This window comes from Eublepharis macularius, chromosome 6, assembly GCF_028583425.1.
Source record: "Eublepharis macularius isolate TG4126 chromosome 6, MPM_Emac_v1.0, whole genome shotgun sequence".
In the NCBI taxonomy this organism is placed as follows: domain Eukaryota; kingdom Metazoa; phylum Chordata; class Lepidosauria; order Squamata; family Eublepharidae; genus Eublepharis; species Eublepharis macularius.
In genome coordinates, this window is record NC_072795.1 from 97,560,419 (window position 1) to 97,586,665 (window position 26,247).

At 40.6% G+C, this 26,247-nt stretch overlaps 1 protein-coding gene across 1 annotated transcript in view; it reads left to right on the forward strand.

The window, feature by feature from the left end:
- Positions 1-7,193: 7,193 nt before the first annotated feature.
- LRRC27 (leucine rich repeat containing 27) overlaps positions 7,194-26,247 on the forward strand; it is a 62,965-nt gene continuing 43,911 nt past the window's right edge. Inside the window, exons 1-6 of the mRNA XM_054983596.1 lie at positions 7,194-7,250; positions 9,842-9,907; positions 12,019-12,119; positions 13,434-13,663; positions 13,969-14,099; positions 20,804-20,862. Coding sequence (XP_054839571.1) covers positions 13,454-13,663; positions 13,969-14,099; positions 20,804-20,862 — 400 coding nt within the window. The 5' untranslated portion in view covers positions 7,194-7,250; positions 9,842-9,907; positions 12,019-12,119; positions 13,434-13,453. The remainder of the gene's footprint in view (positions 7,251-9,841; positions 9,908-12,018; positions 12,120-13,433; positions 13,664-13,968; positions 14,100-20,803; positions 20,863-26,247) is intronic.

The window sequence follows — 26,247 nt, forward strand, 5'->3', positions numbered from 1 at the left end:
CAGTTTAAAATAGGTGTTGTTCATATTTAGTAGAACACCTCATAATTAGATGTTGCCTGGATTTAGTGGAGAATTTTTGGTTTAATAGAACCATTGTCTAGCTATAATGAAGCTAACTAGAATTCAGTGACACTTCCTTGATCCATTCCAGGTACTGTTGGGAATTTAGTGCCACAAGCATACCATTATTAGGTCGATACATCACTGGATTAATACACATGCTGTCTGGTTTCTAAAGAAACAACATGGTGGTCTGTGCTATTAGCTTTAAGTAAAATATTGCAGCTGTTTCTTAAGTGTGTGACTCATAGTGCCATCTGGATTTGACCACTAGATACTATCTAGATCTCAAAAACTGAGCAGGGATGCTTTAGGCTCATCCTGCATTAGATGGGGGATGAACTAGAAGGTCTGTATGGACCCCTTCCAACTCTGTGTGATTCTGTGATTCTATGACTGACTTCAATACACCAATGTGAATGTTAATGAATGTTCTATGATATCACAGCATCCAAGTCAAAATGGCATTTAACTTTAATCTGGAAATACAGAAATTGTTCTTTCAGTGTAGCATCAACTAGTATAACTTTCCTGGGTGGAGCTAGCATCCACATGAGCTAAGCAATTTCTCTTTACAAAGGAACTGTTTTATAATAGTTTTATACAGTGATATCACATTGGCAATTTCATTTTCTGTTTTGCAAGAACTGTGTGTAGTGTAAATCAAATTATTCCTAGATTTCAGAACAGCTATGTAGGATTAAAGTAAATTTGTTAGGTTTCAGCTTTCTGTTTTCTGCATTTGGCTATGTAATGGATTTTTATCAATCCTCACAAATCCTCTTGAAAAAAAAATCTCTTCTTTCAGACTGACGCAGTTGTTTGCTAATCTTTGCTAGGGTTATTCACTGCAGTTTTGTAAAAGTATTGTAAGCTACTGTTGGCTAATAGGCTGGGTGTTATTACATAAAAAGTGTAGTTTATGTTCAAAATGAATAGAAATGCAATTTACCTGAGTGATTTTTACTATATCACTGACTATAGTAGCTCCTATACACCTTCTTGGGTCCTTTAGATTTGGATGATAGGCTCAAAGAGGAATTTGAGTTAGAAGGGAGCTGTACAACATTTGACACAATGTTCATATATGGTAGAACTTCTGATTTTGCTTCCTGGTGTTGCCCACAGAACCAGGCTAGTCATGTGATTTGTTTTCATATAATGTCTGAGTTGCGTCTGGGTTATATGAGGGAGAATGCAGGGCGAATCTTGGTCTGAGGCCCACAGTGGCTCTTGGTAGCTCTCTCTAGTGAGGAAAAACACATGGCTACTATTAATCTACATGGTGAGATTCAGATTGCTGAAGACAAAACAAGTATTAAAAGAACCCCAGGGTTATTCCTGCCACTACTTGGGGGGAGATATTTCATAAGATGTGTACAGTTAAAATAAAAAAAAAATACTTGAAGGGTGTGCATTCCCCAAAGATTCAGGTTTCCTGCTTCTGGTTTACCCAGAGCTGGGGAAAATTTGGGTATACCCAAAAGCCAAAGCAGCAAGCTGCTTCGGGTTTGGGTATTTAAGCAGATTCAGGTTTATTAGGGAAGATTCGGCCATTGTTTCCAGTGGGAAACACTGCTCCCAGCTATCCAGGGGCCTGGGGGGCATTTTTTTCCTTAATTGCACCACATTTTCAGGAGACCCTCTCCCAACCCTCCTCTCATGGCCACCCAAGTTCCAGGGAGATTGGACTTGGGGGGGCAAGTTATGCCCCCCCAAAGAAGGTCCTCCCAGCCTCCGCTTATCTCCATTGTTTCCCATGAGAAAAAACATGGGGAAGGTTCCCAGGACTGGGGCTGTCATTTTGGAAGCAAAATGCACCAAACCTACAGGGGACCCTCTCCCCACCCTCCTCCCACAGCCTATCATGTTTCAGGGAGGTTGGACTTGGGGGGGGCAAGTTATGGTCCCCCAAAGAAGCTCCCCCAGCCACATTATTCTCTATGAGGACTAACTTCACACCAGAGAATCAAAATAAGAAAAAAATTGATTAAAAATTCACAAAACCATATGAAGCAAGTGACTGATTAACTAGAGGTGAACAAATGATCAGCCTAACCAAAAACACACCGAAAATAATTTTCAAAGATTTTATTTCTCAGATTTCTGCCCCACCCTCCCCACAAGTGTGTCGAGTTTGGGTTACAGCATACAACAACTGCATCAGTACAACATTCATTACACCCTCACCTAACAGAACTGAAATGGTTCAACATTAGTTACATTAACTAACCTTATTAAGCAGGCCTACTGAGTGAAGCACCTTTTCACAAATGGTGTTTATTCTTAAGAACTAACTGCCCGCCTACTCTGAAAACTTGCTTATTTGTGGCTCTGTACCTGGAGATGGACACAGAAATGTCTTTTCAAGGCCCCATTTAGTTTCGTGGCACTACACTAGCAAACAGCTGAATTCTTCTTCAGGAATCAAGCTGGCCCTGAACCCCAAAGATCTATAGGGAAGCCTATAATGGGAAGCCTTCTTCCAAATGTGCCAGCTCTGGTTCCAAGGGAGCCAGAGATGGGCAGGAATACCCTAGTTAAAAGTACAAATGGACGGCCTATTTATCAACACTACTTGAGAACCTGAATTCTTGCTAATTCCTACACAAGCCTATTAATAAAGAAGAAGCAGCCTTGGATCCCTAGCAAACAATTTAATTCAGAGGGCAAAAGTATAAAGAGATCTACAACTACCAAAAAACGTTTTAAAGCCTCTTTTTTAGAACACTCTCAGAAACCTCCCTAGATATGCAACCCACCCACCGCCGTCCAGTCAACAGCACCCAGCAAAGCAATTCAGTAAACAGGAAACAAATGAATCAGTGGACCCCCCCAGAAGCAAAACTGCACCAAAGAAGCCCACACACAGCAAAGGCAGCAGCAAATTCCTCACAGCAGCAGTTAAAGAAGTGTGTTTCCCTTCCAGTTGCCCAGCAAAGTTGGATTAAAATGCAGCAACAGGAGAATCAAGGCACAGAACAAGGCCAAAACTCAGGCCCCCCTCTCCAGCCCACACCCAGCAAAGGCAGCACCAAATTCAGCACAGCAGCAGTAAAACTGTGTGCTTCCCTCACAGCTGCCGAGCAAAGTTGGATTAAAATGCAGCAACAGGAGAATCAAAGCACAGAACAAGGCCAAAACTCAGCCCCCCCCCTCCAGCACACGCACAGCAATGATTAAACAGAAGCAATATTTAAGAAACAATAAGAAGCAATAATCAAACAGAAGATTTACCCACAATTTCCCCCTCCTTCAAGCCACCAAGGCTAGAGCATCAACCACCACCCTCTCCCCACAAATAGAAAAAAAAATGTGTGTCAGTGACTCAAACCTGTTTCAGACAGTCCAGTCTAGGTCCACCAGGGTAGCTCAGTAAAATCCAGTTGGTCCAGCAGCAGAAGCAGCAGCAGGTCACTCAGCAGCAGCACAGCCAGCCCAGAGAGAGGCAAGCACATGGCTTAAGCAAGGCAAGCTTGCTAATTTATGGCTTAAGTTGCACAAACCCCCAATTCAAACCAGCCACTCACTGCAGCAGCAATTTTTTAAAAAATTCAAACAAACAATGTCCTCCCAGAGAATCACAATGTACTCCTGGAAAATCACCAATCGGGAAATGAAGAGCTGCTGGCAGCTGCGGTGATTGGCTCGTTATGTCAGCCAATCTCAAGTCCCTACCTTGATGCCCCCCTCTCCCCCTCTCGCCCTCCCTCCCCTGACCACAGGGGAGGGAAGACAGAATGGAAGAGCTGTTTAAAGCCTTTTTCCTTGCCTCAGAATTGCTTCGGGTTACTCTGCTTCGGGTTTCCAAAATCAGGACAGCTCTGCTGGGGCCAATTCGGAAAACACAGATCAACCCGAATCTGGGTTGATCTGTGTTTGCTTCAGGTTGCTGAAACCCAAAGAGCACATCCCTATTGAACATATTGGAAAAGAAGCAGAGGAGGAAAACATTTAGTCTATATATCATGATTTATTAGTAGTTTCTCAGACAGTCCTCCAAAGAGCCAAAGAGGTCAGGAATGGATAGAAGCAATGGCTTTCCTTTCATTTTTCCCTGTTATTTTCTTTAGGATGAATATTTTAGTACATAGTAATGTACATTTGCTCAAACCTGGATGGCCCAGGTGAGCCTGATCTTGTCAGATCTTAGAAACTAAGCAGGGTTGGCCTTGGTTAGTAATTGGATGGGAGTCCCCAATGAAGATCAGGTCATAGAGGTAGGCACCACAAATCACCTCTTTTAGTTTCTTGCTATGAAAACCCCACCAGAGGTTGCCATAAGTCAACTATGATTTGAGGGCACATTCCACAATGTAGATTTAGTACATTAAAAAATCTCAAGATTTTTCTGCTGTCCTAGCCTCTGTTTCAATATAAGTGAAAAAAGGAATCCGTACTAGCAGAAAACTCTGCCCTGCATAATGACTCTGTAAGCTAGTTTTTTGCCTTTTCCGTAACTGCTGTCTCCCATACTTCTACAAGACAGGCTTGTCTCCTCAGGGTTCAACAAATACTGCCTTTGTTGCTGTTAGTCATATTCCTGTAGATTCTTAAGATCATCACTATTTATAAGAATAATAATACTGACCTAGCACACAAATTTGTTGCAAAGATTACTATGGAGCACTTAGAACACTAAGAAAGCAATCCTGCTCAGGTCTACTCAGTGGGGCTTACTTCCAGGAAAATGTTCTTAGGATTGCAGTGTAACACTTACAGTGCAATCCTAAGCAGAGTTACACCAGTCTAAGCCCGTTCATTTCAATGAGCTTAGACCGGTGTAACTCTGCTTAGGATTGCTCTGTTAGAATACTGCAAAGAGTTACTCCAATGGGCTTAGACTGGAGTAACTCTTCTTAGGATTGCATTGTAAAGTGCTCTATTGATGCTTAGGCTTATACTGTTAATAAAATAATTAATAAAATAATTGAAATTGCTGGAAAATATAAACTTTTTTTTAAAAGGGATGACTTTGATTTGTCTTGTTCCCCAAATACTTTGACAACTGTGCAAGACCACTACGTGAAAATCTTCATTACAACTGGGCAAAACCACTATATAAAAGTCTCCATTAACATTACACTTATTTCAATGTTTATTCAGGTAATGTTGTTGCCTGTATTGCAGTTTTAAGGTTTACTCTTCACTCCAAAGTTCATTTCTCTTATATTATTACATGTTGATGTTGTGAGAGTGGCTACCAATCTTGATTTATGCCAAATTTCCTCTTTAATTGACTTTCCAATCAGTTTTTCAGGCTTCAATATATTTTAATTTACTTCCAAAATGTGTGGATAATAGCAGATTATAAATAATTGAGACTATGTCATTTGCCTTTGCCAAGTAATTATAGAGAACCAGTTCAAAGCCAGCTGTTATTCTTGTAATGCCTGGAAAGACATTTCTGCTATGTAGCATATATTGTAATTTAATTAGTACATCCATCCATTTTCTATCTGCTGCATAAGGTGCCAAATTATTGCAGAAAGGAATATGATTACTTTTCAGTATATCTGTACATCTATAAAACTATACTCTTCAGTCAGTAAAAATATTAACTTATGAATCCAGGCCCAAAATTGTTTGACAGTACAGTAATGAAAAGGGGACAAGTATACTATTCTACCTGTTCTTCATTCTTGAAATTGTTCTCAAAAGAAGTAAAGCCTGGTTATCATAGCTATTGCTCTTATACCATCAGTGTACAGGAATTAGTGTCAAACAGCAAAGTGCCTGTGCCTTTGACAAGCTGCATACCAGACAGAAATTCAAAAGGTGCAACCATTCCTCAAGTTTCTTCCAGTCAAGCAGCTTTAAAGGCATACAGAGAACCAAGACGAGAGAGAGGTGACAACCACTGCTGGGCTGAGAACACTACTGCAATTTAATATCTAATACCTAATGCTGATTGCTCATGAAAAGTGTTTGCTAGATCAGTTGGTGGGAGGGGTTCTTAGTTTTTACCAGCAAATTAATGAATGAACGAACGAAGAATTCTTGTGACACCTTAAAGACTAACCAATATATTGTGGTATAAGGTTTTATGAACTAAAGTTCACAGGAGTCCACAGGAGCATAACTAGAATGCAATTACCTTTAAGATGCCACAAGTCTCTTTTTGTGCACCTAGAAGCAAATGAGGAAGAGAGTATAACTGCTGAGGGATCTTTATGGGAAGCTCTAAGTACACTGGGTGCAGGAAAAAATACCTCAAGTCAAAATGGGTGGGTGGGGGTGGGACTTATATTTGGATATATACAACACATTGCTGAGGCTGAAAGGACATGTGATGGTTCTAACTAGGGATATACCGGGAAACAGTTTAATATAAGTCAATCACAATATTGTATAGCTACAAAAATATAAATGTACGGAAGTCCCATTTTTCTCTCTTAGCAAGATAATTCTAACCAGCCTGGTATAAATCCCAGAGGGATAATAGCCATGCTACACTGTTGCTACAAAACTGAAAAAAGGACTCCTCTAGCACTTTTAAGGAGTAACAGATTTATTGAAGCTTAAGCTTCCGTGGGCTACAGCCCACCGTGTCAAGCAAATGGGAAGGTTAACAGCAGAGGTCTTGCACATACAGTCACTGCGTGAGGGCGAGGAACGCTCCCGACTCAACTGAGGGAAGAGGATTAGGAGCGGGACGCAGTGGCTGCCTCAAAAGGAAAGCAAAGGGGGCTGGAAGCGAAGGTGTATCTGTAGGCTGGAGATTTCGGTGGAGAATGAGAGCTGCGGGAGGGGAAGATGAATAGGCCCCGTCGGTTCCCTATGCTTCCCTTCCTCCTCTTTTTGTGTCATATTCGAAAATTCTGATTTTAAAATAACGGGAATTGAAGGAAGCCGGCGTTGGGGAGAGGGGTGGGGCGGGCAAGGCAACCCTCCTCCTATGCGAAGGAGGCGAAGGCTCGGTCAAGTGGCCCAGAGCAGGCGAACCCTCCCCTCGCAGCTCTCGCCTCCTCCCCTCGCAGCGCCGATGAGGCAAGGAGGGGCCGCCTCCTGCGCTTTCCCGGGTGCTTGAGCGTTGCTATGGCGACCTCGGCAGCTGCTGCCTGCGGCCTGTTTGTTGCATTTTGGTCACGACATAAAGAAAGAAAAACAGTGGGGGGGGGAGGGGTGTCTAGCTTTAGAGGGAGCTCATCCCCCGACTTACCCGGCGTCCCTTGAAGCCTGGGGAACAGGTGGGTCAGAAACTGGGCTGGCTGGGGCATTATAAGCAAGGGAAGGGGCAGTATTGTGTGTATGTGTGGGGGGATTATCTGGCAAATAAATCTGCACCGTGCGAGGATTTTTTGGTAATGCTTTGCTGCACCTTAAACATCTTACTGCGTTTGTGCGCAGGAGCTTATTACAGTATTTAAACTAAAGGGGTTGAGAATGAGAATACAGGAAAGGGGGGGGGGAGCTTTCTGATCTCGCGTTACATCATTCAGTCTTAATGTAATTGTTTCTCTTCTGCCCCCCTATCCCGTGTGTAAACAATTTCCCATTATTCATGACGCTGAAGTTGGTTCCCAGTTCCTCGTAGGCAGTTCCTACTTTCTTATTCACAGACCAGTTGCCAGTTCTTTATTTGCAGTTCCTAGTTCCTTATTTGCAGACAAAGCCCAGTTATATTATAGAAAGATGTCAGGGGCTGTATACTTTTGACCAAATGGCGCAGACCCCTTCATCTTAATCTGCTTTGATCCAGAGTCCAGAAATTCACATGTCAGTGGGGAAATGGTTAATTACCGGCACAGCACTTTTAACATCTGGATGTCAGAAATTAGTCAAGGGTGACTTTCATTCTTACTTTTATTTTCTTTGGACTCTCAGAGGAATTTAAAAAAACAACAGGATTTTTCTTACATGTACAATTGCCTAAAACAAAATATTATTTATTTCTATTACATCCTGCCTTTCTCAACAATGGTGACCCAAAGCACTGTACATCATTCTCTTCCCCTCCATTTTGCCTTCACAACAACCTTGTGAGGCAAGATGCTCTGAGAGTGTATGGTTGCCAGCTCTGGGTTAGGAAATTCCTGGAGAATTGGGGGTTGGAGCCTGGTGAAGCCAGGTTAGGGGGAGAGCAGGGAAATCAGCTAGGTATAATGAATGCCATAGAATCCACCCTCCAAAGCAGCCATTTGTTCCAAGGGGAATGGTCTTTGTTGTGTGGAGATCAGTGATACTTGTGGGAGGCCTGCAAGGGTGTATATCTGGCTCAAAGTCACCCAGCAAGCTTCCATGGCTCAGTGAGGATTTGAACCTGGATGTCCCAGATCCTACAACAAGGCATAGCCTGGAAGGGATTGAAAGACTGGTTCTGGAGAGAGGAGCTCTTATTGGGCAGTCCCACACAAGCCTGTTTGGGGAAGAGAAGTGGAACCAGAGTTACCTCTGGCAAGTCACACACTCTCAGCCTAACCTACTTTACCGGGTTGATGTGAAATTCTTTGGAGCATCTGCTCCAAAGTAGGCTTCCCCCAAGAGAAATGCACAGGCAGGAAGAGAGAAGATTGCACCCCCAACAATCTTTGGATCTCCCTGTATTACTCAGCCCTACAGAGGCTGTCCCCTACAAGGAGATGTGTGCTGGGCCCCAATACAAACACTCCTTTCCCAAAGCAGCCCAAACAGGAGGCCCTAGCTCCAGAACCAGTGTTTGGATGGGCACCAGCAGCTGTCTGGTTGTAGGGGACTGTCTAGTGAGCACAGGGCTGTGTGATGTGGGGCCATGCCAGATTTTTGGGGGGTGCAGAGAGCTTGCTATCTCTTACCCTACTTTGAAGCTGTTAACTCAAGAACTAGGCTTTGTAGGAGGACCCATGTCCACTTAGAGGTGAGAGTCCACTGAATATGGAGATGTAGGATATGTGCTCCTATAGTCTTTGTTTTGGGGTAATAAGGAACTAGGAACTGGGAACTGGTCTGCGAATAAGGAACTAGGAACTGAGAACCAACTTTAGCTTCGTCCATTATTCTCTGCCCCCAAACAGTGGGCCGCTTCATGTATTCCTACACTAACAGAGCTACTACCATGTGGGAGGAAAAATGCATGTCATGCATGATTATTGCAGTTGTGTGTGTATACGGTGCTGCGAAGCTGCAGTCAATTATATGTAGTTGTTGCATGTGATTATATACATGTAGGTTCAGCTCTATATGTCATTACTTGGTTTTGTATTGATTAAGGGCCCACAGACAGCAAAGGGAGCCAGGGAGTATTTAAAGCCTCAGGGCCTGGAGAGTTCTTGTCTTCCAGAGAGTTTGGAGATGAGCAGAAATGTTGCATGCATCCTTTGCCTAACAGGAAGCATTTTAATTCCTGCTTTGCTGCTGCACCTTGGTCTCAATTTGGAATGTGGACAAGCAACAACTGATGGAAAGATCCCAAAGTACTACTATGCATTCCAACCCATCTTTAAGATATTCTGTCTATTAAGATGAGGATTCTTTGGGAGGATTCTGATGAGTCTGTAGCTCAGGCATGCATGCTAAAAAAAACAGACTAACAAACAAGAACCTATATGGTCTAATGAGGTGTTAAATTTACAAAGCAAGAATGCCTTCTCGGGATCATGTATCAGCTAAAGCATAGCTAATTTCTGTTAAGAGAACCTGTGAAATCATAGAGTGCTTGACTGGATCTTATCAGGCCTGAACCCTGCATGAAAGAAAGGATTTATGCAATTTATTAACATGATAGAATCTTTGAAGTTAATTATCTTCCACATGCTCTCTCTCTCTCTCATTATTTACTCTTGTTGTTATTTCATTTCCATAGTTTATTTCTTTGGAATATTGTGAATGAGGACCAGCAACAGGAACAAATGTGAATTAATGGCTTGAGGTAAGGGCTCTTGTCATAGAAAATGAATGCTCTTACAAGGGCTCTTACTGTACATAATAAAGGGAGAGAGGTTTTGAGGGGGTGAAATGAAAGCATATGGTATATGGTGGTATGAGCAAAGCAAAAGAATGCTTTTACAGGATCTGGATTTGAAAACTGAGAACACAGTTTTAGTATGGTAGCATGAAGACTACACTATGAAGAGTAAAACAGGGAGGCAAAATTTATTTTGTTCAGTTAATTTTGTTTGTCAGATAAAATAGATTATTTTGAGATACTGTTATTATTGACTGTTCATTGTTCATGCACAGCCTGGATAACCATAAAAACACACGAAAACTCAAGTGTTGAATGCTGGCAGAACACCTAAAAGCCCTAGAGCAGGAAAAAGAAAAGGTAACTGAAAATAGTAGCCAAGATGTAACAATTTTGGTGGAGGTAGGAAGGAATGCCAGAAAGATATGTAGCATACTAGATAATTTCTCTCAACTTTGGTCTCTGTCTAAAGTGCCATAAAGTCAGAGCTGACTTATGGTGCTTCCATTGGGTTTTTAATATAAGAGATGAATAAAGGCAGTTTACCATTACCTGCCTCTTTGTAGGCACCCTGGACTTCCTTTTTGGTCTCCCATCCAAGTACTAATCAGGGCTGACCCTGCTTAGCTTCCAAGATTGATGAGATTGGGCTAGCCTGGGCCATCCCAGTGAGAGTCTCATTATCTAGATCTATACCAACTCCCATCATTATCTCTTTGTCATGATCTGCATAGCTGAAACCTGATCTGCACATGACAAATAGAATTCTGAGGTAACAGAAAAGCTTGTACCACATTGGGCTGCAGATGGTGAATAACTGCCTGTCAACTTCCCTGCAAGTAGAATAATAGTGCAGCAGGGAATGGGCACTGATGTGATAGATTTTTATTTGCAGGGTGTTTTACATAGGGGAATATTCAAAATTGGTGTTATCCACATGAAGCCTGAAGTGGTCCGATCCACTTTGCGGCTTCAATATTTTGTTGTCTTATTCTGTCACTTATGTTGACCAGGCCCAAGAACATGAACACAGAGCAAGATTGTGCTGATAGACGTGAGCTATGTATGGGATCACCAACTTCTGAAATAAAAATTTGTATCTAGATAATTATTGGTATGAAATTCACAGAGGACCTAGGAGTGTAACCAGGGGCACAGCCTAGCAGGTTCTAGCAGGTCCTGGGCTGAAGCCCAGTAATTTTTACTAGGTCTGAGAGTGGATTCCGGCACAATGGCTGCTTATTCACCTAAGATATACAGCCTAAAAATGGCTTTGGGGGAAAAGTCTTGCCTTTTGATTTCGGCAACTGCCCTACTGAAAGGAGGGGGGGGGACACACAGACACACAACTTACCAGACAGGTCCGCCCGCCCCCCCCCCCCCGCTAGCTGTTAGCAACCCTAGAGGAGATAGGGCTTTGTTCTCAGTGGCTCCTGTTGAGTTCTCCAGAACAAAATATTATCTGTTATACATTACATGTATATATATGTACATTACATATTATCTGTTGCTTTAAATATGTACTCCTATAAACTACCTGTGCTTCATTTTGTCTAATGTCAGTCCTAGAATTGATTATGTTCTGTTTCAGCAATTCTTCAACTCTATATTGAATCCTTGCTAATGCTGTCTTTGTAAACTTGTATTTATTTACCCTATGACATTGTTTATGGAATTGTCCTTGACACAGTATGGAATTACCTGCCCGTGTCCTTGCTACCGATTATACTAATCTCACACTATGTAATCCATCTTGAGTCTCAGTGAGAAAGGCAGACTATAAAGTACATAAATAAATAATAAATTAATTAATAAAATAAGTGAACTGCAGAGTGTGATATAGTTAAGAGGGAGCAATGCTGCACCTCACCTCAAGGGCGAGGTATAGGAGTATGGGAATATACAGACATTCCCCTCCAGATGCATTCCACTGTAGTGCCTCAGGAGACACTGGCTAAAATTTGAAATCCATAGCCAGAAGAGTTTTGATAGTTTTGCATGACAGTCAATGGTACCTATTGCACTTGACATCAATGAAAATGGGAAACAGCTCTCTCTTCCTCGTGGTGTATTAGGGTTGCCAGTCTCCAGGTGGTGGCTGGAGATCTCCCGGAATTACAACTCATCTCCAGGCAACAGAGCTCAGTTCCCCTGGAGAAAATGGCTGCCTTGGAAGGTAGGCTCTGTGGCATTATACCCACCTGAGGTCCCTCCCCTCTCCAGCACCCACCCTCTCCTGGCTCCACCCCCCAGATCTCCAGGAATTTCCCAACCTGGAGCTGGCAACGCTATGGTGTATTTGTTACTGTTTTAAAAAGTATATATATGACCCTTTTACACACCACTACCCATGCCCTCCATAACCTCTCTTCACAGGTCTGGGGGCTTCCCAAGCAATTAAGGGCAGTCAGAAGAACACACCATCTGTCTAACCTTTAATTTTCAGGCAGAGAGCCTTGACTCATATCCACACGGTCCCCTCTTTCCTCTTCCAGAGGCTCTACCAAACAGGCATCCAGTTCCCTATATTTACTTCCTTTCCACCAGCTACTGCCTAGGGCTACTGTGGGGACAGGGAACTCAGTGTTTACTTCCCGTATATACACTACCACCATATACTCAAACTTGGCCTGTGTGACCAGAGTGTTTGAGGTGTATGTTTGTGTGTTATTTCCCCTCAGCTAACAACTTCAGACCAGCCAGGTACAGATACAAAACAGAACTTTTATTTATAAGATTAAACATGGGAGTGAATATTTTCAAAAATCATATTATTGTGGCTAAACAGGGAATGATTACTATGTAACAGAAAAGATTAACAGCCACTACTTTTCTGCGGCCTCCCTAAACAGTGTTCAAACCCCTTCTTTCTCTAACTCCCTTCTAATGGGCTCCAACTGTCATGGGCCTAGCGTTCTGCCCACTCAGGAGAGGTGGAGCTAGAACCAGTCCTGTCCATCACAATGCAATTAGTATTTGTCAGTAAAATATGAGTTTATCTGTTTTATTAGTATTACATCCAGACAGTGTAGTCCTTTGAAATGAAAAAAAATAGTGCAATGTCATCTTCCTCCAGCTGCAATAAATCTATTTTTTATTTCTTTGAATGTTATCTCCCCATTATAATGCACATCTCTCATTGCCTTCTCCAAAGGATGTTATTCAAGTGTTCAGAACCCCCCTGATGCAAGTATATTTCCACTTCATCAAATCCCTGCCCTCTTTCCCCCATTATTTTTTGTACAGTTATTACTATTACATTACTGGGGGCCTAAGTATTACCGCAGTGCAAAGGGAACAGTTGCTGTTGCCCTGAAGAGAGGTTGCCCATACAAGCTGTTAGACTGTTGAGTTACCTCATCTGCTCTCCTGTTGTAGGCAGCATATTGTGTGTGGGGGGGTGTATGTTGGCATATTCCTTTAAAAAAATAACTATGCTAATTTTTACACTGTTTATCTTTGAATTATGAACTTGAATTTTTTGGTTTAGCCTAAGTACATTATCATCAAATGGAGGAAAAGTGGTCTTCCACAGAAACTTGTGGTGATGATAACCTTCAGAATGAGCAAAAAAAAGAGAAGAGTGGTTCTACTTCTGCCTCCTTGAGATGTATCAGCAAGTCTGTTGAGGACTTGTCTAATTCTTCAGTCTCTCTGGATTTGAGCAGAAAGGATCTGCAGCATCTAACTAACGATATATATAATTTACTAAACCTGAAAGTAAGTTTCTCAGATATTGCACAAATTATTAATGTGTATACTCTTTAGAGAATAGTTGAATTGTAGGTTTTTAAAACCTTACATTTTTAAAATTTGTCTCCTCCACTTTCTTAAAGTTTATAAGAGATTAAACAAATTAAATATGCATTTTACATTTCAATAATTCTATATACAATCCTGAAAAATTACTCACATAATTGTTAAATAAAATTTTACATATTTGCTATATATGCATGAATTGTACACTAAGCAGTCTAACATTGCTGAATTTTCAAATGCGTACATGGAATATATTTTTGTCTCAGCATCTGCATCTGGAAGGAAATGCCCTGTCGGTGATTCCTGAGGATTTTTTTCAGCACGTGCCAAATCTTATTTGGCTGGATCTGCGGTATAACAGAATTAAAGAGCTTCCCCCTGGAATTGGATGCCACAAGTAAGTCTTCTGCTGTGTTACTACTTCAAAAAATAATTTTATTCTTATTCTGTCTACTGCATAATAAATATTCATTGTGAAATTAGTAAATGCTGTTCTTCACTGGCTTAGAAAGTGAAGTATGATTAAGAAATTCTGTATTTCAAATAGTCCGATGAACTGATGATCTTGGACAATGTAAATTACACTAATATCACCATCTAATTCCACCATCGCCAGCAATGTCAGCAGGCACAATGGTGCCCATAGGTGCCACGTTGGGGATCCCTGGATTATTGGGAGGTGGGAGGGCTTAGCTCCCCTCGGACACGAACTTTTTTGATTGCTAAAATGAGACCCATCCATTATTTTATTTATGAATAGGGCAGACATGGGTAAAGAAATGAAGGAAAAAATCAATGTACTGTGATTGTTGCACACATTTTTATCCTGCCTTTCCACCTGGGTGCTGTATGTGTTTTCATCCTACATCCCCATTTTATCCTTTCAAGAACTATGTGAGATAGGTTAGGCTGAGATATAGTGACTGGTCCAAGGCTGCTAAGTTCATGACAAAGTGAGGATTTGAATGCAGGTCTTTCCAGTCCAATTTATGAAATAACTGTAATGCATATACTGATGCAATACACTGATTTCATATTACAGGTACATGCAGTAGTTTAAGCAACTAGAGAGAGAGGGGGGGCAGGATTTCCTAAGATATTTATTTATTTAGTGCCATCAATGTGCGTGATGCTTCACAGAATTCAAAAAAGGCCAATTTGTTTCATTTCAGTAACACATACTTAAACAACTTCAGTAGGAGTGGGTATCTAATGGGTTGTCCCTGAGACTAACAGAAAAGATGAGTTTTAATAAGGAGTTTGAGGTGAGAGAGGTGGCATCTCACATGTGTTTTGGTAAGCAGTTTCTAGGAATAGGAGCTGCAAGGAGTAAGTCAGAGTAAATCATACGAGAGAGCTGAATACCTTTAAATGCCGGGTGGTGCAGAGCTAAGCAAGTCTTGAGCAGGGATGTATAAGGATACAAAAAATTAATGAGGGGCATCACAAGGTCAGAACAACACAAGAAGGGAGGGGTTTTTTTGGAACAGAATAGTGGATAGAGGTGAGGAAGCTGAGGTGCAAAAAGGGGAAAACAGGGAGAATAAAATTGCAAAATTCACAGCTAGAGATGATCAGAACATAAACCAAGGGCATGGAAATGAAGAGCCATGTTTTTACAGTATTGTAAAATTAAGAGTGATGAAATTTGACAACACACTGAATATGGGGAGCTAAAGAGATAGAGGAGTTAAAGGCAAAGCTAAGGTTTCAGTCTTTTTTTTTTTGAAAAAATTTTTATTGGGTTAGGATCATATATTTACACATCACAGTCAATTTTCCCATTTCCCAATTTCTAACCCCCTCCCTTTCCCCCCCTTTTTTGTTGACTTCCAACAGTTTTCCAACCCTTTGTCCCTTTTCCCTTACTCTTTATATATTCCTCTATCTAATCAAATGTATATTCTCCTTTTATTCTAAGCAATACTTCTTTAACTATTTTTAGTGCTCTATACCCATAATGGATAAACAATTTATCCCATAATTCCGTTTTCAGATATTTCTGTATAACGTAAACTATGTAAACTATATAAGCCATACAATCATATAAATCAACCCACTTAACTTATACTCTATATATTATTCATTCTATCTTCTTCTTTCTGTTTTAGTTATATTTTTACATTGATATTTCTATTCCCTTCAATCATGGATCTATATATGATATCAATCAATTTGACTCATATATACCTTCATATAAACATATTCAGTTTGGTATATTGTACAAAATCAGAAAGAAAATATTATTAGTTAGTCAATCCTTATAGTTAACCCTTATGATTAGTTATATTCTATCAATATTCTGTTTATTATTCTATATATATCAATCTAATAACATAACTGCTTAGAAGTTCATTTTTACCTCTTCTCCCCCCCGGTAAAGTCACCCCCCTCTGCATTTTATTATACTTCAATAATTCTCAAACTGCCACAGTTCTCCTCCCACCTCCCATTTCTTCTCCAAATATTGTTTCAGCTTCTCCCAATCTGTGTTAAACTGTCCTGGGTCCAGATTTCTCAGTTTTCTTGTCATTTTATCCATTTCTGCCATATTCAGCAATTTGTAAATCCAATCTTCAATAGTTGGCACTTCTTGTACTTTCCATTTTTGCGCATACAAAAGTCTAGCTGCAGCCGTCATGTAAAATATCAACGTCCTATGATGGGCTGGAATTCCCTCCATTCCCAGGTTTAGTAGCAGGAGTTCTGGGTTCTTATTTACTTGAAATTGTAAAATCTCACTCATTTCTCTTATTATTTCCCCCCAGTACTGCCTAGCTACCTCACACGTCCACCACATATGATAGAGGGAGCCCTCGTGCTGCTAAGGTTTCAGTCTTGTTGTACAGGATGGATGGTGACATTGTCAATGAATATGGAAAGTATACTAAGAAAAGACGGACTAGGAGGACCAATGATATGTTCAGTCTTGGATATATTCAGTTTGAGCAGACAATGAGATAGCCAGAGATATCAAACTAGCTGTTGAAGATGCAGGATTGGATGGTAAAGCCAGTTTGGTGTAGTGGTTAAGAGCATGGACTCTAATCTGGGCCGATTCCAGACGGCCCTCCCCATCCCGAAACGTCGCATGTCGTTGTGCGGAAAACACGAAATATCGCGTTTTCTCGCGTGAGTTTTGCGCGACGTCGCGCAAAACTCGCGCGAGAAAACGCGATATTTCGCGTTTTCCGCACGACAATGCGCGACGTTTCAGGATGGGGAGGGCCGTCTGGAATCGGCCCTGGAGAACCAGGTTTGATTCCTCACTCCTCCACTTGAAGCCAGCTGGGTGACCTTGGGTCAGTCACAGCTCCTAGCTCTCTCAGCCCCACCCACCTCACAGGGTGTTTTGTTGTGGGGATAATAATAACATATTTTGTAAACCACTCTGAGTGGATGTTAAGTCATCCTGAAGGGTGGTGTATAAATTGAATGTTATTAAACCTTAAAGTATTATAAAGTACTATTATTATTATTATTATAAAGAATGAGATTTGGTTGTCACCATTATGGGTGGTACTACTGAAAGCCATCAGATTTGATGAGGTATCCCATGGACAATGTGTAGAAGAAGAGTAGAAGAGGACCAAGGCCAGATCCCTGGGAGACCCTAATAGACAAAAGACCCTAACAGAAGAACTTTCTCCTGTGGAGACACTGGGCGGGAGATCAGAAAAATATCGAGAAAACCCGAAGAGGACAAAATCACAGAAAGTTGGACTGTGAAGAAAGTAATTCAGGTGGGAATGATCAATCCTATATCAAAGGCAGCAAGAGGTCAAGGAGGATGAGGACAATATAGAAAAGTTTTGATTTGGCAGTGAAGACATCATCAGTGATTTCGGTGAGGACTGTTTCAGATGAGTGTATAGGGTAGAAGCCAGATTTTAGGAAGTCAATATGATAAAAGAAAGAATAGGATAAAAGAAAAGTGAGACCACAAAAGTAAGCACCATGCTCTAGGATTTGAAGGCAAAGGGTAGAAGGGAAATTGGATGGGAGTTGGGGAGAAAGGATGCACTAACCAAGAAGGCAAAGTGACATCACTGTTGCCACCTTTGCCAGGGGCATCTTCCTCAACTTCTACCACTTCTCCCAGACTTCTGCCATTCCACAAAGTGTATGAAACAGAATTGTTCAGGGGAGGATTTTTATAAAAGGAACAGGGTTGTACTCATTGTCTGTGAAATTCTAGGTAGTCTTCATTGCATTGTCCATATATTATGCTATTTTATTGCATTCCTCTTTTGATACCCTACATTATTGTATGTATTATATAGTTTTCTAATGTATTCTTTAAAAACTGTAACCTGGGAAAGGGGGGGGGGTACTTTATTATACTGATACGTTGCATTGTGTTTAATTGTGTAATCTGCCTTGAGTCTCTGTGAGAAAGGCAGCTATAAATCAAGTAAGTAAACTGGTGTAGTAGTGTTTCTTAGTTAAATAGATGGCAGATGAGAAGGAGGAGAGAATGAATTATAAAGGACAAAATCAGCCACATCTTTTTTCATTTTCCTTTGGAGACAGTCAGCTTCACAAAAGCATGATGAACCAAGATACCTCATTGAAGAATTGAGCTGGGGCTGGAGGATCAGAGGAGAGAAATAGTTTATTCAGAGGTTGCAGCAAATAAGAATTAAGGATAAATATAAAGTTGAAGACTGATACTACAACAGGGGCCCCAAACCTTTTTGAACCTACAGGTACATTTGGAATTCTGTAAGGTGGGTGCAACAGTAAATTGGCTACCACTAAATGGCTGCTATAGCTTACCTGCAGTAACACAGTGAGGATTCTTGAGCTGAGGAAGTAACTTCTGCCAAACAATGCTTTAAAAAGTTTGCACAGCCAATCAACTCTCCAGTGGTCAATCAGAAGCCCTGCTGAGCATAAGCCTGACTTGGCCCCACCCACTTTCTAATAACACTTGCCAGGCACAAGGAACGGTGTCAGTGGGCACAATTGCGCCCATGGGTACCATGTTGGGAACCCCTGTACTACAAAGTCTAAGCAGAAATGACAGTACTTCCAAACAAGCCACTGAATCAATTGACTGTAGGTCACAGAAAAAGCAAGAGGCAGAGCACAAGAAACATGGACTGACTGCAATCTTGGATGGAATAAGCCAGAGATCCCCAACATGGTGCCTCAGGGTACCATGGAACCTGCCAACACTCCTCCTGGTGCCTGCCAAGTGTTTTTAGATAGTAAGTGAGGTAAAATGGGGCTGTTGCCCAGCAAGGCTTCTGACTGGCCATTGCAAATCTGATTGGCTGTGCAGATTTTTTTTAAAGGTGCTTTTGGCAGCAGCTGCCACCACAGCATCATACCTTCATTTTAAAAGGCATCAAGATAAACAGCTTCTGCCTGAAGAGTTACACATCATCGCACTCCCTGACCATTAGTAGTTGGCTCTGCTTCTTGTGGTAACAATTTTATGGTTGGCTCTGCCTCCTGCAGCATCTGTTTTGTAGTTGTTACCACTCTTGTGTCAGAATTCCAAAGGTGCCCGCAAGTTCAAAAGGTTGGGGACTCCTGCAATAAGCTAATGGTTAGATACAGTGTATTCCAAAACAAAAAGGCTAGAAACATCAGGGATTGAGTGTAGTTAAGGGTCTACTGCCCTGATCCATAAAAGACTTGCATTGCAGTGATGCGCAGCTGTGTGGGATAGGATTGTGCCAGTACAGGCTAACGTCATCAAAATAATATCTCTGCCCCCCCAAAAGTTGGGAAAATTATCATCAGGTGATAAGACATTGTGCATTTTCTAATCAGTCATCTACTGAAGTTATTGTACACTACAGAAAATGACACTGTTACCAGCACCTACAGTGTCAGTTCTCCGTCCATCCTATGAAGATTCTCCAGCTGCGCAGCTTGATAAGAATGACATTATTTGTACTCTTCTGATAATCCTAATTCATTAATTAGATCCCTTTCAGACTCTGGCTGCATATATCTGTTTCTTTGAAATATTATTCCTATAACAAGGATGCACAACCTGTACTCTGGACAAGAGGCTACTGTCAGGACAGAATATGGAGAAATAGAATGGTTTCCAATTGGCAAGGGTGTCAAACAAGGATGCATATTATCTCCCTACCTGTTCAACCTCTATGCAGAGTATATCATATGGAAAGCTGGATTAGATCTAGAAGAAGGTGATGTAAAAATTGGAGGAACATTAGCAATTTGAGATATGCAGATGATACCACATTACTGGCAAAAAATAGTGAAGACTTGAAAGGTCTACTGATGAAGGTTAAAGGAGAAAGTGCCAAAGCAGGATTACAGCTGAACATCAAGAAGACAAAAGTAATGACTACTGAGGAATTACACAATTTTAAAGTTGACAATGAGGAAATTGAAATTGTTCAAGATTTTCTATTCCTTAGCTCAATCATCAACCAACAAGGAGACTGCAATGAAGAAATCAGAAGAAGATTGAGACTTGGAAGAGCAGCTGTGAGGGAACTAGATAAAATCCTTAAAGATAAAGGTGTCTCTCTGGGAACCAAGATCAAGATAATCCAAACTATGCTATTCCCCATTGCCATGTATGGATGTGAAAGTTGGACAGTGAAGAAAGCTGACAGGAAGAAAATGGATTCATTTGAAATGTGGTGCTGGAGGAGAGTTTTGTGAATACCATGGACAGGACAGCCAAAAGACATATAAGTGGGTATTAGATCAAATCAAGCCTGAATTCTCCCTAGAAGCTAAAATGACAAGACAAGGCTATCATACTTTAGTCACATCATGAGAAGACAAGATTCTCTGGAAAAGTCAATAATGCTAGGAAAAATGGAAGGCAGTAGGAAAATGGGAAGACCTAAAACGAGATGGCTTGACTCAATAAAACATCCTCCAGTTTGCAGGATCTGAGCAAGACTGTTAATAATAGGATGTTTTGGAGGTCTTTCCTTTATAGGGTCACCATAGGTCGGAGGTGACTTGATGGCACATAACTCACACAACAGGGGAAAAGTTGCAAAACTAAATTATATAATTTAAAATAACAATTGTCATATGAGTTTTTGTTTTCTGTTTAAATATTTATTATTGTCTTTTCTCCCCTTTTCTTTTGCAAAGGCAACTGAAAACTCTGCTATTAGAAGGAAATCCTATTAAAAGACTGCCTGTTGAGTTTGGTAAGTATTTTTTCTTCCATAATGCACGCTTTAAAAAAATCTGGCAATTTTTAGTAATTAGTCCTTACTGTGCACACACTCTTGAATAATAAAAAAACTTGGAACAGGTTTCATCGTAATACAATCCATCTACCCCCTTTGCACAGTGTGCCATGATGACTGTTGAATTAAAATGCATTAGCAACAGACAAGAAGGAAAAGACTAGCAACATCAGGATTAGATCTAATAAATCAATAAAAGTTCCTCAGAATGAGACTAGGACACTATTTTTTTAAGCACCAAACAATAGAGAAGGAAATTGGGGCTTCTCTTCCCATACTAGATATGACAGAATCCAGAGAAAAGAAGCCCACAGCACCAAGGGACTTGAGATCATTATTGAGAAGCTGGATGTTTTAATATTGGTTTCAGAATTCTGTACGCCTGAATTTCCAGAGTTCTGCATTTCAGCTCCTCAGATCCATTTCTGGAATTCAAGGAACAGCACTGTCCGAAGTTGCAACAGATGCAACCCTTCAGTGTGTGTAGGGGGGGGGGTGCTTGCCTAGTCAGCTGAGCACCATGCCTTTAGCGGCCTTCTGCATCAAGTAGTTAAGTATTTATTCTTAAACAACCAGTTACTGGTATGAGAGGTCTCCGCTGCACTAGTGCTTTTCTTGGGCTTGTCCATACCTGTGACTCATTCCTTATTTTCTTAGCAGTCAATTCACAAGTATTGGAATTGATTTGGGTTCAGTTTTTCCACACATCAGCCCTCCCTTTGCATTTTTACAATTTTGGAATGTTTACTGTCTTTGTCACGTGCCTTAAGTAATCATGGTTTTCAAGGAAGGGTGCTGTCATCATCATATGTGGCAACATTAGTGGTGTCACAGCACACAAACCCTTTTTATTTTTTGCTTGTGATTATATTGGCATACTAATATAAGGGCTGATTTTTTAAAAAAATACCCAAAATGAACACACTGCTTGTCCTTGCATGGGGGAACCTAAAAGGAAAGCACTTCCTTCACCCATCCCTAAGTCCTCCCCTCCCTGGTCCAAACTGGAGCGCCCTGCCTGGACCAACCCAGAGTCAGGAGGCAGAGGCTGGCACCAGTGGGCAAGCCAACTCCTAAGAGGATGAAGCCTGGAGCAGCAGCAGTTATGTCTCTTTCAAACCGTGCCACTTTTTCTGGTGCCAGAAGTGGCCAGAACACTCCCTTGGGCCACCAGGCCTTTTGCAATTAAAAATGTATCACTCTCATATTAATATATTGATATACCGTTGTGATAATAGATGGAGAAGATGCTCTGAATTCCTTGCTTTCATTTATATATTAAAAAGTAAATCTCTAGCCTCTTCTCATATGAAGATAAAGGGAAAATGCATCTCTCTTTAAGGGAAGGGGCTGGAGATTTATTTATTTATTTTAAATGAAAGCTGTGAATTCAGAGAACCTGCTGCATCTATTATTACAATGGGATGCCCATATAGTGATATGAAAGTGATGATTGTTAAAAAAGATTGAATACAAAACCAAGAGGGGAGGGAGGAGGGGAGCAGTTTGACGATCACGAATATCCAATTGTCAAAAAGTGGGTTGGAAGTGGGTGGGAGTGAGCTGGACAAACAAAACCAAAAGAAACGTTATACATGAGGAGGAAAAGCAATTCAGAATTGGCTTTAAAAAAAGATTGGGGTAAAAGTGGTTTTAAAAAAAACTGGAGAAAAAAAAAGGGAAAAATAAAGGCAAAAAATGTGTGCAGAAATCAGAAATAAAACCAACGAAAACCCCAGTGCAGAAAACCTCCTTGTTAGCTTCTGCTGGGAATGACCTGGGTGGCTCTGTTATTTTTTCCAGTTCTAACCACCCCTCTGCTGAGACTTACTTTTGTTTCTGAATCCACAAACATCCAGTTCTCAGATTATGGTACTCTGTTACACCTTTACTCATGGCTGGAATTTCACCTCAAGGTAGTGCCCAAAATTCCAAAAATGTATATACGTCTTGATGATAGTTCAGCTAGCTATTCTCATGCTTTCCCTAAACCAAAGAGATCAGAGATTGCACAGCCAGCTAATTTCATGTAGGGACTCAAAGCCGTGCTGGTCTGCAGTAGAACAGCAACATTTGAGTCCACTGGAACCTTAGAGACCAAAACGATTTTTCAGAATAGATTCTTTTGAGAGTCAAAGCTCCCTTCTTCAGTTGACACAGCGAGCGAAGATCTGCAATAAATAAAATGGTTTCCCCTAATGATATCCCAGGTTTTCTATTAATACAAGGGCTGAACCATAGCCATCCCACACTAGGGGAACAAGATGGAAATGTTAGCATGCATGAAATGTGGTAATTTCTTTTAGAGATTAGAATGCTTTACTTCATAACAGAAAAGTATTAACTACAAATAAAGGCTGTTTAAATCACCTGTGCATGATATGGGCAGTCATCAAATACAAACAGTGGCCAGTTGGGCAAATGATTTCATCCATGCCAAATTTAAAAAAAAAACCTTTGTCAGTTTACCTTCCTTATGACAATGTATTCATCTAGTATAACTTTCCCTTTCCTGAAGTATGTCACATATTATGACACGGCACAGATTTATAATGCCGGTAATGTATATACTTTATAATTCATCAGGGAACATCTTATATTATACAACAGCCATGTATATATTATGTGTATAAAGAAACCTACACATTGTATACCCTTCTTTCTTAGAAGCTTCTGCACCTCAAGAATGAATCTGTAGTAGCAGCCTTTGCGATCTACTAAGTACTGTATAGCCAAGGGGCTGCATAACAGAAATAGGAACATTTTCTTATTATATAAACACAATGGAGCGCTCATGAAAATGTCTGAGGGAGAATGGAAGGAAAAAAGAGGCACAAAAATAATCAATACATTGCAGACAGCTGGATACCTGCTGTTACTGTTGTTAACATTTTGTGAGCTCAAGAGGAAGTTTATTTTAAAACATTTTTATTAGCTTTTAATTGTGAGTAATTTAGAATATTGCAACTCCCCTCTGTTAGGATATTTGTTATCCAGGCGAGGCTTTGCTAAAAGAATTTGTGTGCAAATATGTTACATAATACAGTAATGAATAAAGTACAGACTTATATGGAATATTAAGTAATTCATTCTCAGAAAGCAAAGAAAATTTATGTTCATTCAAGTTGAGAATCGACTTTTTCAAAAATGCATTTTCTCAAGGCAGTGTGAAAAACATGTTATTGACTGTCTTCAGTTTCTTGGCACTTTCCATATAGTGCCCTGCTTATTGATGTGAGCTCTGTTTACATGAAATTAAGCACATATTTTGTGTAAAGAATTATAATCTTACTGTAGAGCAGAACTCCTTGTATACATGAACTTGTTTTGCAAAAGCATTATTGCAGGTTTCCATCATAAAGTGTATTTTTCATTCAGATGCAAACCAGATAGCAGTTATACCAAAGTGTGTTCACAAATATCTATAAGTGCTTTTTTTATTAATCCATTTGTGTAAATTTCAATGAAAAAAAAGATTTATGAGAGCCAGTTTGGTGTAGTGGTTAAGAGTTTGGGTCTCTAATCTGAAGAGCCGGATTTGATTCCCCACTCCTCCACTTGAAGCCAGCTGGGTGACCTTGAGCTAGTCACAGTTCTTTGGAGCTCTCTCAGCCCCACCCACCTCACAGGGTGTTTTGTTGTGGGGATAATAATGGCATATTTTGTAAAGTGCTCTGAGTGGGCATTAAGTTGTCCTGAAGGGCGGTATATAAATAGAATGTTGTTGTTGTTATTGTTGTTATTTAAAAACAAATAAAATATTGACTGTTGTCATCCTAGAGCCCAAGTCATAATAATGTTTGGCAATTGTGGTTGTTTCATTATTGAAGATAATGGATGTTGCCTTCATGTCTTTGAAATCAATGGCAAAATTCCCATGGATTTTAAAGAGTTAGGAAGTCGGGTGCATACACACTTAGACTGCAGCTTAAGAGAGTCCACCTTTCTGCTACTGGGAATTGTGTCTTTCTCCTGTTTTTCTGAGCAGTTTAGGTTTAAACTTTGTGGTAGAGGCAAGAGACTTTTTCAAAAATGCATTTTCTCAAGGCAGTGTGAAAAATATGTTATTGACTGTTATTGGGATAAATTCTGATACATACATATACATATACACATACATATACACACACACACTCAATCACACACACACACTCAATCACACACATATTTTTAGATTGTGAGCCTCAGGGAGCCATTCTGTAATATCTGACATGATGTAAACTTCTGTTATGGAGGAGAAGGTGGTAATATCAATTAAAGGCTATGATTCGCAAGTCCAAGGTCTGTGCATGCAAAAGATCCAAGGTGTGCATTGCTGGAGTTTTCCCTCAGTGTCCTATGGAGACAATAGAAAAAGTTTAAGCTATTCAGCAGCTATATACACCATAGGGCATCTATATGTTTTTAAATGGTTTGTTGGCTTGGATAGGCAAGCTACTTAAGGAGCTGTTCCCAGGGGAGGATTTCTATTCCACTCTACTTCAGAGAAGTATATGTCTGTTGTATGCATACAACAAGATTTCAAGGCTATTTCTCATCTTCCGGGATCTCGACTCTGCCTGATATAAACAGCTTTAGTAGTAGCTTTGTTACAGCTGGTTGGGTGGCGGGGGAGGGGGAGCGAAATGGCATAAAAACTTTTTAAAATCACAAGTTTATACAGTTTACCCTGCAGAAGCTGCTCTCTACAATGCCTCCCATTTTGCAGAGCCATGATTAACTGCGTCTTAGCATATGAGAGCCAGTATATTTCCTTCACTGTGTGATCATGTTGGCTCAGTGGCAAAAGTACAGTTTTTAGTCTATACAAAATTAGCCTCTACCATCTGTTCTTATGATTTACACAGGGCTGACCAGGGATTATTCCACAGTTTTTTGCCAGCATCTGTGCAGAATATGCAACAACACAAACCTTTTAGCCACCTCTCTGGGAAAATTCAGGGTACCAATCCAGCTGCACTTTAAGATGCAAATGTTTTTCAAACAGTACAGAACTGTCACAGACTGCCTTGAGTTTTGCCCTTTGTGAATTTGCATCTGTCAAAAAATGCTGTCTGAAAGCGTTTTAAGATCTAATAATGGTGGCTCAGAAGTTCTATGCAGCTCTTGGGGTTTCAAGTTTGTCTATCCAGACAATCAAGAAAGGAAATCATTTAAGATTTGCCCTTGTCCCTTCCTTTCTACATTCCTATCTCGAAGACATGCTGAGATCTGGAGTTTTCATAGGAAAAGGAAGAAGAGCCTGGGAACAGTAGACAACAGCAGTTGAAGCACAGCCTGTGAGGCTCCTTGGTAGGGGGTTGCCACTGACTATGTGTCAGACTAAGGGAAGGAGGGAAGAAG